The sequence below is a fragment of the Mauremys reevesii genome, linkage group 7 (assembly GCF_016161935.1).
Source record: "Mauremys reevesii isolate NIE-2019 linkage group 7, ASM1616193v1, whole genome shotgun sequence".
Taxonomy (NCBI): Eukaryota; Metazoa; Chordata; order Testudines; family Geoemydidae; genus Mauremys; species Mauremys reevesii.
This window is the reverse complement of record NC_052629.1, coordinates 47,198,793-47,213,686: the sequence shown is the minus strand read 5'-3', so window position 1 is coordinate 47,213,686 and position 14,894 is coordinate 47,198,793. Positions and strand designations below refer to the sequence as shown.

The following is a 14,894-nucleotide window of genomic DNA, read 5'->3' as shown; positions in this document are numbered from 1 at the left end:
GAAATGTGAGATCACTTTCAGAATAGCTAAGGGCAGATTTTGCCACCCTCACTTAAGCCGAGTAGTATCTTACTCCAGTGGTGTAAGGTCAGACTAATTGTGAATAACAGTATTAGAGTCCGGACCTAAATCTGTAAGAAAAAAAGGTGTCTGAATGTATCATTGTCTGTATTATTTTTGGCCCTCTCTGTTTTTGAAAAATACTTTCCTACAGAAGATAGAACTTTGAAGAGCAGAGACCTAATCTTGCTCCCATTTAAATCAATGAGACTTTTGCCATTGACTTCAATGCGAGCTGGATTGTGCCCCAGAAGTGACTGGTACATTCCCTTATTTGTTTTGGGGGGGGTTGCATTACCCCTCGTGTAATATTAAATGTAATTTATATATTTTTCTTCCAGGTGAGGATGACGAAGATTCAAATCTGCTAATCCTCAGTTATCCACAGTACTGTCGATATCGTTCCATGCTAAAGCGTGTTCAAGATAAGCCATCTTCAATACTAACAGACCAGTTCGTTTTAGCCCTTGGTGGCATTGCAGTAATCAGCAAGAACCCCCAAATCCTTTACTGTCGGGATACGTTTGATCACCCGACTCTTATAGAAAATGAAAGCGTATGTGATGAGTTTGGTAAGTCATTTTGCAGCTACCTACTTTGTATGACAAGAAAAAGCATTTCCCCCCATTTAAGAGTTTACGTTTCCAAGTGAAAAATGATAATAGAGCGAATTCTTTAAAGAAGAGCAATGCTGTTTACATTTGAAGTGCTAAGTACCGAATGTGCTGCTCACTATTTCTGAGATGGAAGGCTCTGGTAATGGGCTTTTATCTACTTGCAGTCTCCATATTACAACTTCTATTTATCACACCCAAGGTTGATGTTATTAGGGTGGAGTACATAGCACAATTATTCAGTGTAAATTAAAGGGACACTTGTTAGGATTTGAAATTACCTACCTTGACAGTTAACCTATACTTTAGCTTTCCCTTCAGGACTCTAGTTTTATGGAATTTTTTTTTTTAAAGGAATCATTGCTGCAACATGCTAAGTAATGCAAAATAGAGAAGACTTTCTGGGTGTCCCATTGTAAACCAGCTGTTGCATATCTCTTATCACAGTGCTCATAATAATAATAATGCCTACCCATGCTACAGCTCTTTAAGTTTACAGAATGCTTTACAGACATTAATTAATCCTCACACCAGCCCCGGAGGTAGTCAACTGTATTATTATCATCAGGGGCGGCTCTAGACATTTCGCCGCCCCAAGCAGGGTGGCATGCCGGTCACCGGTCCCGCGGCTCCGGTGGACCTCCCGCAGACGTGCCTGCGGATGCTCCACCGAAGCCGCGCGGGACCAGCGGACCCTCTGCAGGCACGCCTGTGGGAGGTCCACCGGAGCCGCCTGCTGCCCTCCCGGCGACCGGCAGAGCGCCCCCCGCGGCATGCCACCCCAAGCACGCGCTTGGCGTGCTGGGGCCTGGAGATGCCTCTGATTATCATCTCTGTTTTACAGGGGGAGACCAAGTAACTTGCCCGAGGTTTGTAGTCACATTGTTGCTTTCACTGTTCTATATGAAAGAAAAAGGTTAGGATTAGAACTCAGGAGCACCTGACTTCTAACTAGGTGCTCAAACCCATGGCCCACACTATTTGTTTCTAACAGAGCATAGAAGAAATAGCAATCATACACTATGTATTGGTGCAAATCTAGACTGACGGTCATGGTAACTTCAATGGGCGTGTTGCCAAAGCTAAGAGTTTGATTCTAAAAATGCTAAATCCTTCCTGTGCGTTGTTCCCTTGATTCAGTTGGAGCAGAAGATACTCAGCAGTTCCTAGGAGGCACTCAGAACTTTGCAAGTTCAAGCCATAAGGAAGGTCTGTAAGATCTGGCCCATTCAGCCTGCCAGATGACTAACACTTTTGTCAGATTAACCAAAGTGCCAGAGGATGCACAGCTGAATTTGTGGCAGAGTACATGCTCTATGTACATGCTGGGTAACTTCAGTAACTGGTCCAGGCTTATTTCCAGAACAGCTTACCTGTGGTGTGAGAATCAAATTTTATTAGCCATATCACCAGATGGATGAATACTGCAGCGGATGGCAAAAAGTATTATTTATAGCATTAAGCATCTATACCTTTGACACATGAAATTCATAAATCTCTGCAAGATAGCATCTGTTTCTTTTAGAAAGACAATTTATGTTTATCCATTTAGGTCATAATCATGTTTTTCAGGAAATCTCAATAGGGAGAAAATTTCCCTGTTTGGTTTCCCAGCACTTACCAGCTAGAGCCTTCTTCCTTTTAAAGTTGACATTGTTACTCTGAAGCTGCAAACCCACCTCAGTGACTGGAATTGGGTGTTTCATATATGCTGTGCAGAACTGCTTTATTATAAGACAAAGGATGCCCACTTGTAGGGCCTGATCCTGCAGTCATTAACTCATGGGAGAAATTCTTTCTTCCGTGAATGGCAGCACTGAAGTTTGTGATTACATGAGTAAGGGATTGGGTCCTACATGTCATTCACTTGCAATAAAATGTCATAGAGTTTTATTAAACTATTGAACTGAGATATTGGTTGGTATTGGGGAAAAATATAATGAATTAAATATCTTAAAAATCTTGTCCAATGGCACAATAGTGTCATCTTCATTTTTATTTATATTGAGATATCTAGAAAGGAATATAAAGTTTGGGTTTAACTGACGATCCTTCTTACATTAGGAAGGTTATTTTAGGCTTTATGGAGTTTGATGCATGCCATCTTTTTTCTGCACTGTATTTTAATCAGGGTCATTCCTTGATTACAGCTTTGTTGAAATACTTGGACCTATAATGTAAGTATATCATGGAATATTAGTAATAGGTGAGTCAAAGAGAACTGGAGGGAAACAGGAACCACATTCGGTGTACTACAGCTAGTGCCTTTGTTCAGCCTCTGAAAGTTATGCCATTCTCTTGACCTTTGCAAGACAATTATCTGATTATCAAACCAGAGCCAAAGAAATCTTTCTCCCCCCAATTCATTATGTATATTTGAAATTCAGTTTAATTTAACCAGCAGGTTTTTTTAAATAACTAAAAGAAAAAGTGGCAGTCTCTGTAAATATATTTACAAAACTAATGATGTGGTAAAATTTGCAAGACCTGCTGTGTTCGGATGTTGCAAAGTGGGCTACATAGAATTCTGTGTCTGTGTTGTAAAACGTATAGTCTCAGTTAGATTATCTTGATTGCATGCAGTACACAAAGTGCCTTTTTTTTTCCTGGCAGGACAATAAAATGTGCAACACTTTGTTATACAAACTGTTTACACTGATATCATGTAGATTGATGTCACATGTGTAAAGTAATGACTGCTAAATCTAAACAGAGGCTGTGTGGTACTGTAGATAAATGGATTACTCTAAGCTAAGGCACTGGTATTTATCAGTCAAATCTGAGGAGGAGACTAGATTATATAAATGTGAATAAAATTCTTAAAAGGTGTTTGTTAAAAAAATCCAGACACATTTAATTTGACAGCCTTGGATGTTTCTTACACTGGGAAAGATAATGTGGGGGAAAGGCTGCAAAAGGCCAAGGAAGAGATACAAATGTATATTTCTCCCATTCCTAAAATATCTATATTAATTACAAAGGAAATGAAAATCTTTAAGAGGGTATTTTACAGCTCCTTAGGAGAACACTCTTACCGATTCTGATTTCTGATGTGGGTGCAAGAGCTACTTTACTTATTGTGCTACTCAGTAAAATCTTGCACTTATTCCGGGAACTGCAACACCTTGTGTTAGATACAGTGTCTGTAACAAGTGAGATACCAAAACCACCTAGACAAAGAACTCCATTCACCATAGCATAGGAGCTGCTGTACATGTTAGACCATTTTAATAGAGAGAAATGTTCTTCCATAAAGCTTTCTCCCAGTTTTTATTATGCATTTTTAGCAAGAACATTTTGTTCTGCTATGTATGACCTTTTTTCCTATCCTTTTTTTCTGTTCAGTGAAGGGGAAAAAAAACAGCAACACAGGAGAAAAAAAATCTTGTCTCCATGTTCTTTATGAAAAAAAGAAAGGTGGGAAATTGTTCTGTAAGTGGCAAAGGCAGCTAGACTGTGTCTGTCAATCATCACAGACATGGGTGGAAGAAGAATATCTGCGCACGATTTTAGACCCAGATCCTGTGAGGAATTCCACATGGGTGGGCCCCTACATTCACACAGAGCTTCCTGCAGGATTGCCACCAGGGTATGGCCTCAGGTTAATTAAGATAAATTACTGCAATGAATGCCCGCAGGCATTGCAAGCTGAGTCTGGGTATAAGCACATCCCTTTCTTCTTCTCCATATCTTTTTCCAAAGACAAATAGTAAGTCTACACTATTATTAAACACCTGTGGCTGGCACATTGGGATCAGGCTGCGGGGCTGTAAAACTGTGGTGTAGATGTTAGGGTTGGGCTGGAATTTGGGCTATGGAACCCTCCCCCATTTCCAGGTCCCAAAGACTGGGCTACATCCTGAGCCCTGGGAGTCCTCCCCTCTCACGGGGTCCCAGAGCCAAAGCTCCAGCCCGAGCCCAAACATCTACATGGCAGCTTTACAGCCCTGTAGCCCGAGCCCCACGACCCTGGGTCAGCTGATGCCAGTGTTTAATTGCAGTGTAGATATACCCTACCAAGGCCCCTCTTAGCCAACTGGCTTCACAGTCTGATTGCTGATGCATGTATAAGGGGCACAGCTCTCCAGTGTGGAGACTGGACCCACTCATATCCAGCCCTTAATTTCTCTTAAATTTACCAGGGAAAAGATTGCTGTGATAAGGAAGCCTGGAAGTTTCACCCTTGCTGGTGGTAAATTCTTACTAACTTATCTAACTGTCTTGAAGGATCTCCCTCTCAAAAGCAAACAGGCTTAAAAGTTAAAAGAACAGGCATACTTGTGGCACCTTAGAGACTCCAGGCTTAAAAGCTGTGAGCTTGCATGTGTACAGGAAACAGAAGGCATCAAACTGAGTTCACATCTCTTGATACCCAAAGTAAATGGAAACAGCCGTGGTTAAACAGCATGTCTTCTCCACCCCAAGGAAGATCAGTTAGATACCCTTGCAGACAAGCTTCATCCATACAGAAAATGAGCTGCAATAGTGGTTACAAACAAAAGAACTGAGAAATTTTGAACTTGGGCAAAAAGGCAGAAGCACCATTGTCCAGTATGGGGCACAAACAAGAGGCATGATCCCTATCTGTGACTACTTTTAGGTCCGCTATGGTTCTAGATGGCCAACAGAAAGGTTGGTCTGAAAACAGGCATTCACACAGCCAGTCAGAAGGCAGGCCAGTGTCAGAATCCCTGCTACATCCTCCCTCGTCCCCATTCTTCCATAAGGGGCAAATAGCCCAGAGAAAAAGGATCAAGGGCGACTGGTTCTCCATCTTGATCCCATTGTATTTTCATGCATGCGTGCTTAGACTGCATACACATATTCACATCCCTCTAAACGCCCACATCAACTGGTATGTAAAAAAACTCCCTGAAAAGATTACTTATGGGCCAGCGAGTAATTTCTCTTAAACAGAAAACCATCAGTAAAGTACACACTGCATATGATTCATTTTTTTGGTTGCTATTATTGAGTAACTTTTGTAAAGGCCATGTCATTTAGTTTTAGTGCTAGGCAGAAGAGAAATGAACAAAAAAGTAAGGGCCCCTATTAATTTTCCTTATAAATTCCAGTGGACTAGCCATAGGTAAAACTGTCTGTACAGACTTCAACGGCTGCTATTTTGAAAATGGGAGTTGCGGGTCAGTGTGCAGAAATGTGTGGTGAAAACGTGCACCTAGAGTTGCACATGCACTTATTACAATTGTCTGTGCACATCAGGTAAGGATAGGCTTCATTCTCCTATCATGCCAGGTTCATACCTGGAGCTACTGCTGATACACAGTGATGACAGTGAGAGGAGGATCAGGCCTTGTCTGTGCAGATGGGTAGATGTCTAATTACCTGTTTGTGTGCTACTGTCACATTTGTATGGGTGGTTGTAGTAGATGTGCACACAATGTGCACATTTGCATGCAAAAAGAAGCCTCTCACTTCTGGAAACTTTGTCTTCAAATGTCTCTTCTGTTGCTTGTAATGAACAAGATATCAAATTGGCTTCAGGTACAAGCAGCAAACAGCAAGCAAGAAAATAAGAATGTTTGGGCCCAGGCCTTAAAGGCCAGAGGATCAGATGCTTAGATCAGTACAGCTCCATGGACCTCACCAGCTGAGAAGCTGGTGCAGAATGTTTCATCACAACAGTGTGGTGGATAATAACATACAGTATTATGGCTATTAGAGTTAACAGGGAGACTTTTCTTGATTTTGTGAGTGTGCTTACTCTAAATATAAGCAGAGTGTGAGAGAAAGCTGGATAACATATTTCGTCTTTATTTTTCAAATATGCTTGGTAAATTGTAAATCATTCTGGATTACTTTTATAGCACGTTGGGCCCAATATACCATTAAAAAAGCTGTTTGGTCCCTGGGCTACAATAAACACCTGTTCACCCTCCCCCCCCCCCAAGAAAGTTAAAAGTTTTATTAGTGTCTGTAAAGGACATTCTTTTACTAAACAGTTCATACCAAAAAGTGAAAGAGCTGTATGTAGTTATACTATTAATACCAATTTTTCCCCTGAAAAATGAAACTGATTCCTTTTAAATACAAAGAGCAATGCACAGAAAAAACCAGTTAATTGGAAAATGACGCATACAGTCATTACAGTACCCATTTCCCTCCCTCCCTCCTTAAAAACCAACAGTATATCAATTCCATTAGGAATAATAATCTCCTTAAAAGAATCCACATCTCTCCCTAAAACAATGTGGAAAGCAGACTCTCTCGCTTCCTAGGTTAGCAAAATTAGGATCACGGTATAAGGCATTATGATCACCCTCCTGGGCTTATGGGGTAACGGAAGGATGCCCTGTGGCCTAAAACATAATGGTATCTAGCTGGTCTTCTTTGGCCAGGTAAGTTGTGGCTGAGATGAGGGCTCCAGGATTGGGCTATAAAGTAGAGAGGTCTGTGGGGGTTAGCTAATGTTCCATAAAGATTGAGCAGGATAAAAGCAGACTGCTGTAGAAATTGCAGTGGTGCCATTAGTACTAGTATAACTGAAGTTTTGTCATTGCTTTCAATATATGTCTCCACGTCCAGAGTTTTGTGACTCATAGATGAAATCAACTGTTTAGAAAAAACTGGCATATAAAATTACTTAAAAAATATGCACAAGTTCCAGTGCAATAAAATATAGAGAACTTTCATGTTGGTGACACTTCTTTATTCCTGTAACTCAAAAGCGGCTTCCTTTTTAACCTAACCGTAGTATGTAGGTCTCAATTTGGACTAAAACATTTTTTATAAAGTAAAATACTGAAGTTACTGGCATTTGGCTACTTTACATGCACTGTAACTTATTTCAATGGAAGGACTAGAGCTAAGATTTCTTGATGCCCAGGAGTGTATTTTAATCTCAGGGCTATCCTTCCTCCTATCATAAAAAAAGCTATTCCCGCCTCAGGAAAGGTATCTGGGGGTCTTTTCCCTTCTTTTTGTGGTCCCCACTCTGTATTTATCTCTTACATCTAAATTGATTTTGTTGTTCTCAATATTAATCAGTAATTGCTTTCTATGGATCATTAATAGAGCTTGATGCATGTTATTCTTGCTTCAGTCTGGATATAGTCTGTATCAGTGAGTAACAGCTCTCCTGAATGGTCAACATTCATTATCCGGAAGATTTGTCTAGGGAAGGATGCTTTACCACACCAACATTTGGACTCAATCAAAAGAGTTCTACTGAAGCTTAATTAACTGGCGTTAACTGTGATCGAAAGCAAGCGTTTCCTCAACGTGCCCCAAATTCTGTGCCTTTTGGGGATTGTATCCAGCACCAGAATGTGTTGGTAGATTTGACAAGTTCAACAGATGGCATCTTCTTTCGTGCTTAAGTGCTCCCCAGACTCTTCTATGTTGCATTATTTTACTCTTTTAAAAGAAGTGCTTCAGTGTTCTGTTGTTCTCTTTTAAAAAATGTACTTGCCCACACCCATGGATAACCCTCTTATAATATACCAGTGTGAGTGCCTGGTGTAGGGAGACAAGGTGGGTGAGGTAATACCTTTCAGTTTTCTCCATGCATCCAGGGAAGGGGAAAATATAATGGTCTTGATTCTGATCTTACACCAGTTTTATGCTAGTGTAACTTTTTATTTACTTGAGTGGAGCTATTCCTGATTTTCCACAGTGTCGAGGCCTGATATACACCCCCTGAAGGTAGAAGTAGTCTTTCCATTGACTTTAGGCATCCAGTGAGATCGGAATCAGGCCCAATATCTTTGCTGTGTAATCACAGGGGATCTAGGCTGTGGAAAGCCCACACCCAGGAGTCTATCCATCCTATGCACCACACAGGTCCCTGTCAGAAAAGGGCAGCTGATGATACGGCCAGTGGGCTTGAACCCACTGGTCTAAAAGGTGTACATTGGGGAGAACAGTAGGCCATTTCTGCCTATGTCCTGCTCATGCCCTGTAATAGTGGGTGTAACCTGGCCTGCTGGAATTGAAGCTTCTGGTCTGTTCCTATGACTTGTATAACAGGAATTAGTGTAAACCTAACAGCTCATGTGCTTAAAGATATGCATATGTGTAAATGCTTTGTTGGAGTGGGACCAGAGTGCTCAGCAACTTGCCAGATTGAGCATGCAACCCCCTAAGAAGAAAATTCATTTTGTTTTCAAGGCATGTAGTGAGAAAAACTTACTCCATGGATTTTGAAAAATATATTCTTTAATGTTATTTAGAATCTTTTTAGTTTTTTCCACCACCATTTTTAATGTTCCCAGGGTATGCTGTCCATACTTTTAACACAAGTATGGTACTACAGAGAGAAAGTTGCTAGTATCCCAGTGGTAAGGCTAGAACATTTTAGCATTTATATGTGTTCTTAAAAATCTGATACGAGTATATGAAAGTCTTTGTATTAGCATGGATGCTGGGACCTCCTCAGATGCAGCTTTACAGTTGCATCTTCAGCAGTCTGAAAAATATGCAAATCTTTTCCATGGCTCTGGGTAGAGTGGCTTAGCTAAATATTGTAATTTTTAACTTTCTCAAAACAAAAAACAGGACGTAGCTAGAGGAGTAGTAATGATTAATGCATAACAGAGTTATATCGTGTGTGTCTGTGTGTGTGTGTGTGTATAAATTTCTCATCTCTGCAAACATAAGCCTTTGGTTTTAAAGAGAAAATCTGGAAATGTTTTGAATTCTTGGTCAGATCTTTTTTTAAAAAAATTTGTTAATCCAACTGTAGAGTAAGTTATTAATGATCCCCAGATGTTGTTTATAATGATTGATTTTTCAGTTGTGAAATAATACTTCCAGTTTTTTAAACAAGTGATATTTCCTTGTATGCTCTGCAGCATTTGAATAAAATATCTGAAGGCAGAGCTGTTTATATGCCCAGCCTAATTGCTTCTGTTAAGTGATTTCTTCATTCTTAACAGTTTTAGCTCTAATTGCTTTTTTTCCCACATCTAAAAATAAATATTTGCAAATTTTGCATTATGTCACTCATTGTAAAGGGTAAAATATTTGTATACTTGAAGCAAAAAGCACTGATAATGGGGCTATTCCGTCTCACAGTGGTGTAAATCTGGAATAACTCCATCCACTTCAGTGGATGTTACACAAGATTTACACCAGATTATCTGAAAGCAGAATCGTTAGCAGTGAGTTAAGTGAAGTATGTAATGTGTTGTAAAGTGAGATAAACTTGGACTAGATGACTTCTCAAGGTCTTTTCCAGCTCTACATTTCTATTATTTTGTGATCCATATAAACTCAAAAGAAGCAAAATATGTTTCTTTCCTTTTTTTTCTAAGTACATTTTTCAATAGCAACAATATTTTTGAGCTATACACATACTCCATAAATTCATTTTTACTGAACAAAACCAGAATCTAAAATGTCCTTGCTAGAGAATATCTACTGTAGTCACTTTTTACAGAGCAATTAATTTGTTTAGGTTTATATGCTCACGCCCTTCCCCTCCCCAGTAAAGCCTATTGGAGGGGTGAATGCTATGTGAAATCTCATTGGCTTTTTTTTTAAGCTCTTCAACCAGTATTCAGGGTACAGTAGGCAGCACTGTACATCCTCAACCTCTGCCTCATTCCCTGGGCATCCAGTATCTAGTAAATGTGCATTGAGGTATGCACACTTTATAATATGTGTGCATCAGTCCACGGCATGAAAGCTAGCATAATCCAAAGCACACTTGTAAACTGTGCATTGAATGAGACAGAGCTCTGTAAGAGCCTTTGCCCATTCAGTGCTCACCTGTGTGTTGTCAGTCAAGCAGGGCTCCTCATTCAGTGCTTTACAGGAACCATTCCCTCAATCTCTTGTCAGTTTGAAAGGTAAAACTATGCAGCTTCTGAGGTGTGGAGAAGAAGGGCTCCCTCCTATGGATCGTTTAAGGAGGTTGCATGTGAGCTTCCTCCCCCACCCCCCATCTTTCTTTCTTGCGAATAACAAACAAACAAACAAACAAAAAACCCACCATGTATGTGCTTAGAAATTCCATTTAAAAATACTATAGTGAAGAAGCATTAAGGTTGCTGTGTTAAGCACTTAAAAATCAAGAAACTCCCAACTTAAAGTTTCACATGCAACCTTAACTCTGCCTTGCCTGTGTATGCATTACAATTAGACTGATTACATGATCACATGCTGTAACATAACATGATATGTTTTATTTTGCAAAGGTTTTACTAAGGAAGTCTGTGGCTCAGCAGCATAAGAATTTAGGTCTCTGTAGTTTCAGTCCAATGCCTTAACCATAAAACCATCATTCTTCTCTCTTTTTTTAGGGAATACATGATAGTGTGATGTGGTTTAAAAGCATTATCTGCTTAGATTTAGGACAATGATAATGTCAGAAATAGTTCCAGGAAAGAAAGATTAGTGGGAAGAGTACTGGTGAGGTGCACAAATGTGTGTGATGTATGTAATTTATCACATAAGTATTATGTGTACCCATGTATTGGTTTCTATTAATTAAGTGGGTTTAGATACAATTTTTAAAATTACTGATTCTCATATTTGATTTTCAGTGTGTTGCTGCTTTTGTGATTCAACTAACAAAACCATATTAAGAGCCACGTTTTCAGGGTAGTAAAACAGAGACTGTGTTAAGCTCATGGTGAATGTGAAAACAAAGTCATTTGGATATGTTGGCAGTTTTGGAACCATCTTTTTTATATGTATTCTTTAGAGCATCCTTGTTTAATGTTTCTCCAATTTCAGTCTCTCTTGGACCACCATGCATGCCAGAGCTCTTGAGCTTTGTCTTGGAAGAGTTTTCAATCAATCAGAATTCCAAATTTACATTGTTACATTCCCTCAGGTGTTCAAGCCTTGGAATCAGTCATTATAGTGAATAGAAGAGAACTTTGCAGCCAGTCTCAGTGCCAACATTCCAAAGGCCAGTACAATGGAAACGAGACGTGGTTTATGTCAGAATATGGTCACATTCTTCTGATTAAACCCACTCAAAAAAAGACAACATTGTAATATTTTCCAATGACTGTTTATCATGAATTACGTCAGCCTTAGTTTAAATTGCTATTATTTCTTCTTAATGTTTCGTGGTGCCTGCATAATTTACAGCATTGGCAGCTGTGGGGCTATGAAATAAGCTTTCACAATCACCACACAATAGTAAAGAACATGAAGTTTTTGTTGTTAATTATTATGGGACTCCTTTAACTTTTTACAAAGTGACATAAAATATTGTTGAGGTACTTATGGTTAAAGCTACTTTTACATGGATCTATTTTGCTTCTGGCTAGTTTCTTAACTAAAGCAGTCATTTGTGGTTATTATGCCTTGGGAGATATTATGTCAGAACTGGTTTAAAAGAATTATTATGTATCACATGTCATACATTACATGTCAGCACTTGAGGCTCTTTTTCAATAAAAACAAATGTAACTTTAGTTAATGCTGTTTTACGTATAGGCCATTTGTAAACTTACTTGTTAATTTGAAGGCACTAAAAAAGCTTTGTTTCTTCTGGAGTGCACTTGAATAATTTCATTTTGGCTTCAGATGGAAATTCCAAAATATTTGTCATTAGTTTAATCAGACTGCAGTAATGTGTCTAAGAGCAAATAGTTTTCCTAATACCAAGGTTAATGTACACATTTCAAGGAGTTGGAATTGATACCTTCTTTAAGTCTTTTTTAGCATAGGGCTTTCTGGGCTGCCTAATGGTACTGCTAATAGGAGCAGCCAAGGCTACTGAGTTGCTTAATGGTGATGCTTCAGTTTTTTAAGCCTTGTTATTGTGTAACTTGAAAAAGTAGCTCATACAGTCTAGCTAATCTTTGGGTGAAGGGTGGTATAAATTAAAGTTTGTAGGCAGGTCTTGATTTTCCTTAAAGCTACATTTCAAAAATGGAAAATGTAAACTTATACAAAGCAACCTTTGAATTAATATGTCATTCCCTGTAGTTCCAAATACTATACATATTTTCCAGTGCTTACTTATTTAAAGCAAGAAATGAAGCAGCCAGGGTGTGCCGGCAAGTTCACAAAGAATGAAAACACACGAATGACTCATGTGAACATTTTCTGATTTTTCTTACCTGTAATTAGTTAGTTACTGTTAGCCAAAATAATTTGCATGATTTTCCCCACTATCTTTGTTTGAGGACCATAAAAATGATCAAAGCCTCTATTTGTCTCACTTGCGGTAACATTTAACTCCTTGGTGCTAGTGGTTTTGGTGACTCTATTGTTGGCAATGGATGTCCTGCTGGGGGAAAAAATCAGTCTCTGTCCCAACACAAATGGTCAAGCTGAAGACTTCAGCAAAGCAAACATAATTTAAAAGAGAGAGAGAGAGAGAGAGCATTTCATGTATTGTTACTTAAAATTCAACAGGGAAAACTGACTCTTATGAAACTTGGATAAATTTACATGTATCCTGATAGATTTTCAAAATTGGACAACATGCTTGAGTGCTCTGGAAATGAGCCTGCAATGCAGATTTAGAATTCTTTAGTTTTTTTAATCAAAGGCATTTCACAAGCCACTTGTGAGTGGAAAGGGAATCTAGCATTACATAAGAATGTAGCAAATTTTTCTGTTTAATGAGTGAATATTAGGTATTTATAAAGCAGATAAAAGATGGTAAAGCAGGAGACAGACCTAAAGTTTCAGAGATTTTAATAAAGACTGAAGTTAGTAGTGAAAAGGTCAAAGTGCCATTTGCTGAGCCCCTCATTTTGGCATGGTATCAAAGCTTGCAAAACTGACTGTGTGACTGTGATGCGTGTTAATGAACAGTTGTGGCACTTAACTGAGATCATGGGTTGGTCACATGAATATATATAAAAGAGATATGAGATTTTTTTTTTAATTTTCTGTATTGTGGCTGTTGGAAGGACAAAACAATTAAAAGAAACATTTGAATACCACACTGTTAAGCCACATAGCTGGACTGTAAAGAAAACTAGTTTTGAATAATTGAATACTGATGATAGTTAAATATAGTTATTCAAAATTGTTTTTAGCTACAGATGTTACGCCATTTTAGAAACTTAGACTAAATAATGTCAGATCTTGTTTGCTTTTTTAGTATGTTATTCATTTATTGGGAAATTCAAAATGCAAAACAGCTGGGAAAAGAGCTTGGTGTTCGCAAAGTAATCTTTAAAATGTGTACATTTCAGACCCACTCTTATATGGCTGTTTAGAAATGCCTGAGTTGTATATTATAGTTCATAAAGTTCTGTAAACATACTCTAACATGTATATGACAGAGAAACATGAAATAGGAACATGGGATAATTTTGAAATCAAAATCAATTTATTATAGTCTTTATAAAACAGCAAATGGCTCTCAATTCAAATAATATGTAATCTTCAGTAACATGCATTGAAATTATCTATACTGCATATAAAATATCTGAAGAAAAATGTTCATTCATGTTTAATTCTGTCTGTGATACTTATGTCAAAATGAAGGAGTTAATTTATCTAAGAGTCTCAATGCATGAGTTAGAGCTGTACAAAACCAATCATGTAGAAATAATAGACTACCACTGGAAGTGCTGTACTATTGCAGTTTTAATAGCTCCTCAGTTCTGCTCAACAATTAGTCCATACATTTTATAGCTGGGCCTTTAAGAAACTGGCGTACTCAGCAAAATCACAGTAATTGGGAGATGATGCAATGTAGAGACAAGTCAAAGGAAAAAAATTAATAGCAAATTTCAGTAGTTTATATTTTAAATATGCCAGCAATATTAAGAGAGGAAGAAAATTAATAGCAAATTGGAGTAGTTTTTATATTTTAAAATATCCTAGTTATATGATCTGGAGAGAGACTGAGATTTCTGCAGCTGTTTTAAATGTCACGTTGACATGATTGTAGTTTTTAAAGGATTTGCAAAATACCCATGTACCACTTGAAAAAATTGTGATCTGCTCTGCTGTCTGATATTAGGCACTAGGATATAAGGACGTGATCCTCAGTCTACTGAGTTCAACGGGAGTCTTTACACTGTCATCAGTGGGCTTTGGATCAGGCCCTTAGTCTCCAAACTCACTCGTTACAAACCTGATCAGAGAGCAGTATGGAGAACGTCGGCATTATGACTGGTTCATAATTCAAGCAAAAAACAAAAGAACCCTTCAACAACCTATTTTTTATTCCCCGGACGTTACCTGAGCATTTCTGACCACAACCTCTTCCCAGTAATAGTCAGTGGATACACTATTCCTTCTCATATTTGGATTCTATGGATGAGTAGTGAA

The 14,894-nt window shown here is 38.5% G+C and overlaps 1 protein-coding gene across 9 annotated transcripts in view; it reads left to right on the top strand.

The window, feature by feature from the left end:
- Positions 1 to 14,894, top strand: part of ARID5B (AT-rich interaction domain 5B) — a 148,844-nt gene that overhangs the window by 65,899 nt on the left and 68,051 nt on the right. For all 9 annotated transcript variants that reach the window (XM_039481429.1, XM_039481438.1, XM_039481436.1 and 6 more), the window contains one exon: positions 402 to 632. In XM_039481429.1, the coding sequence (XP_039337363.1) occupies positions 402 to 632 (231 nt within the window). The remainder of the gene's footprint in view (positions 1 to 401; positions 633 to 14,894) is intronic.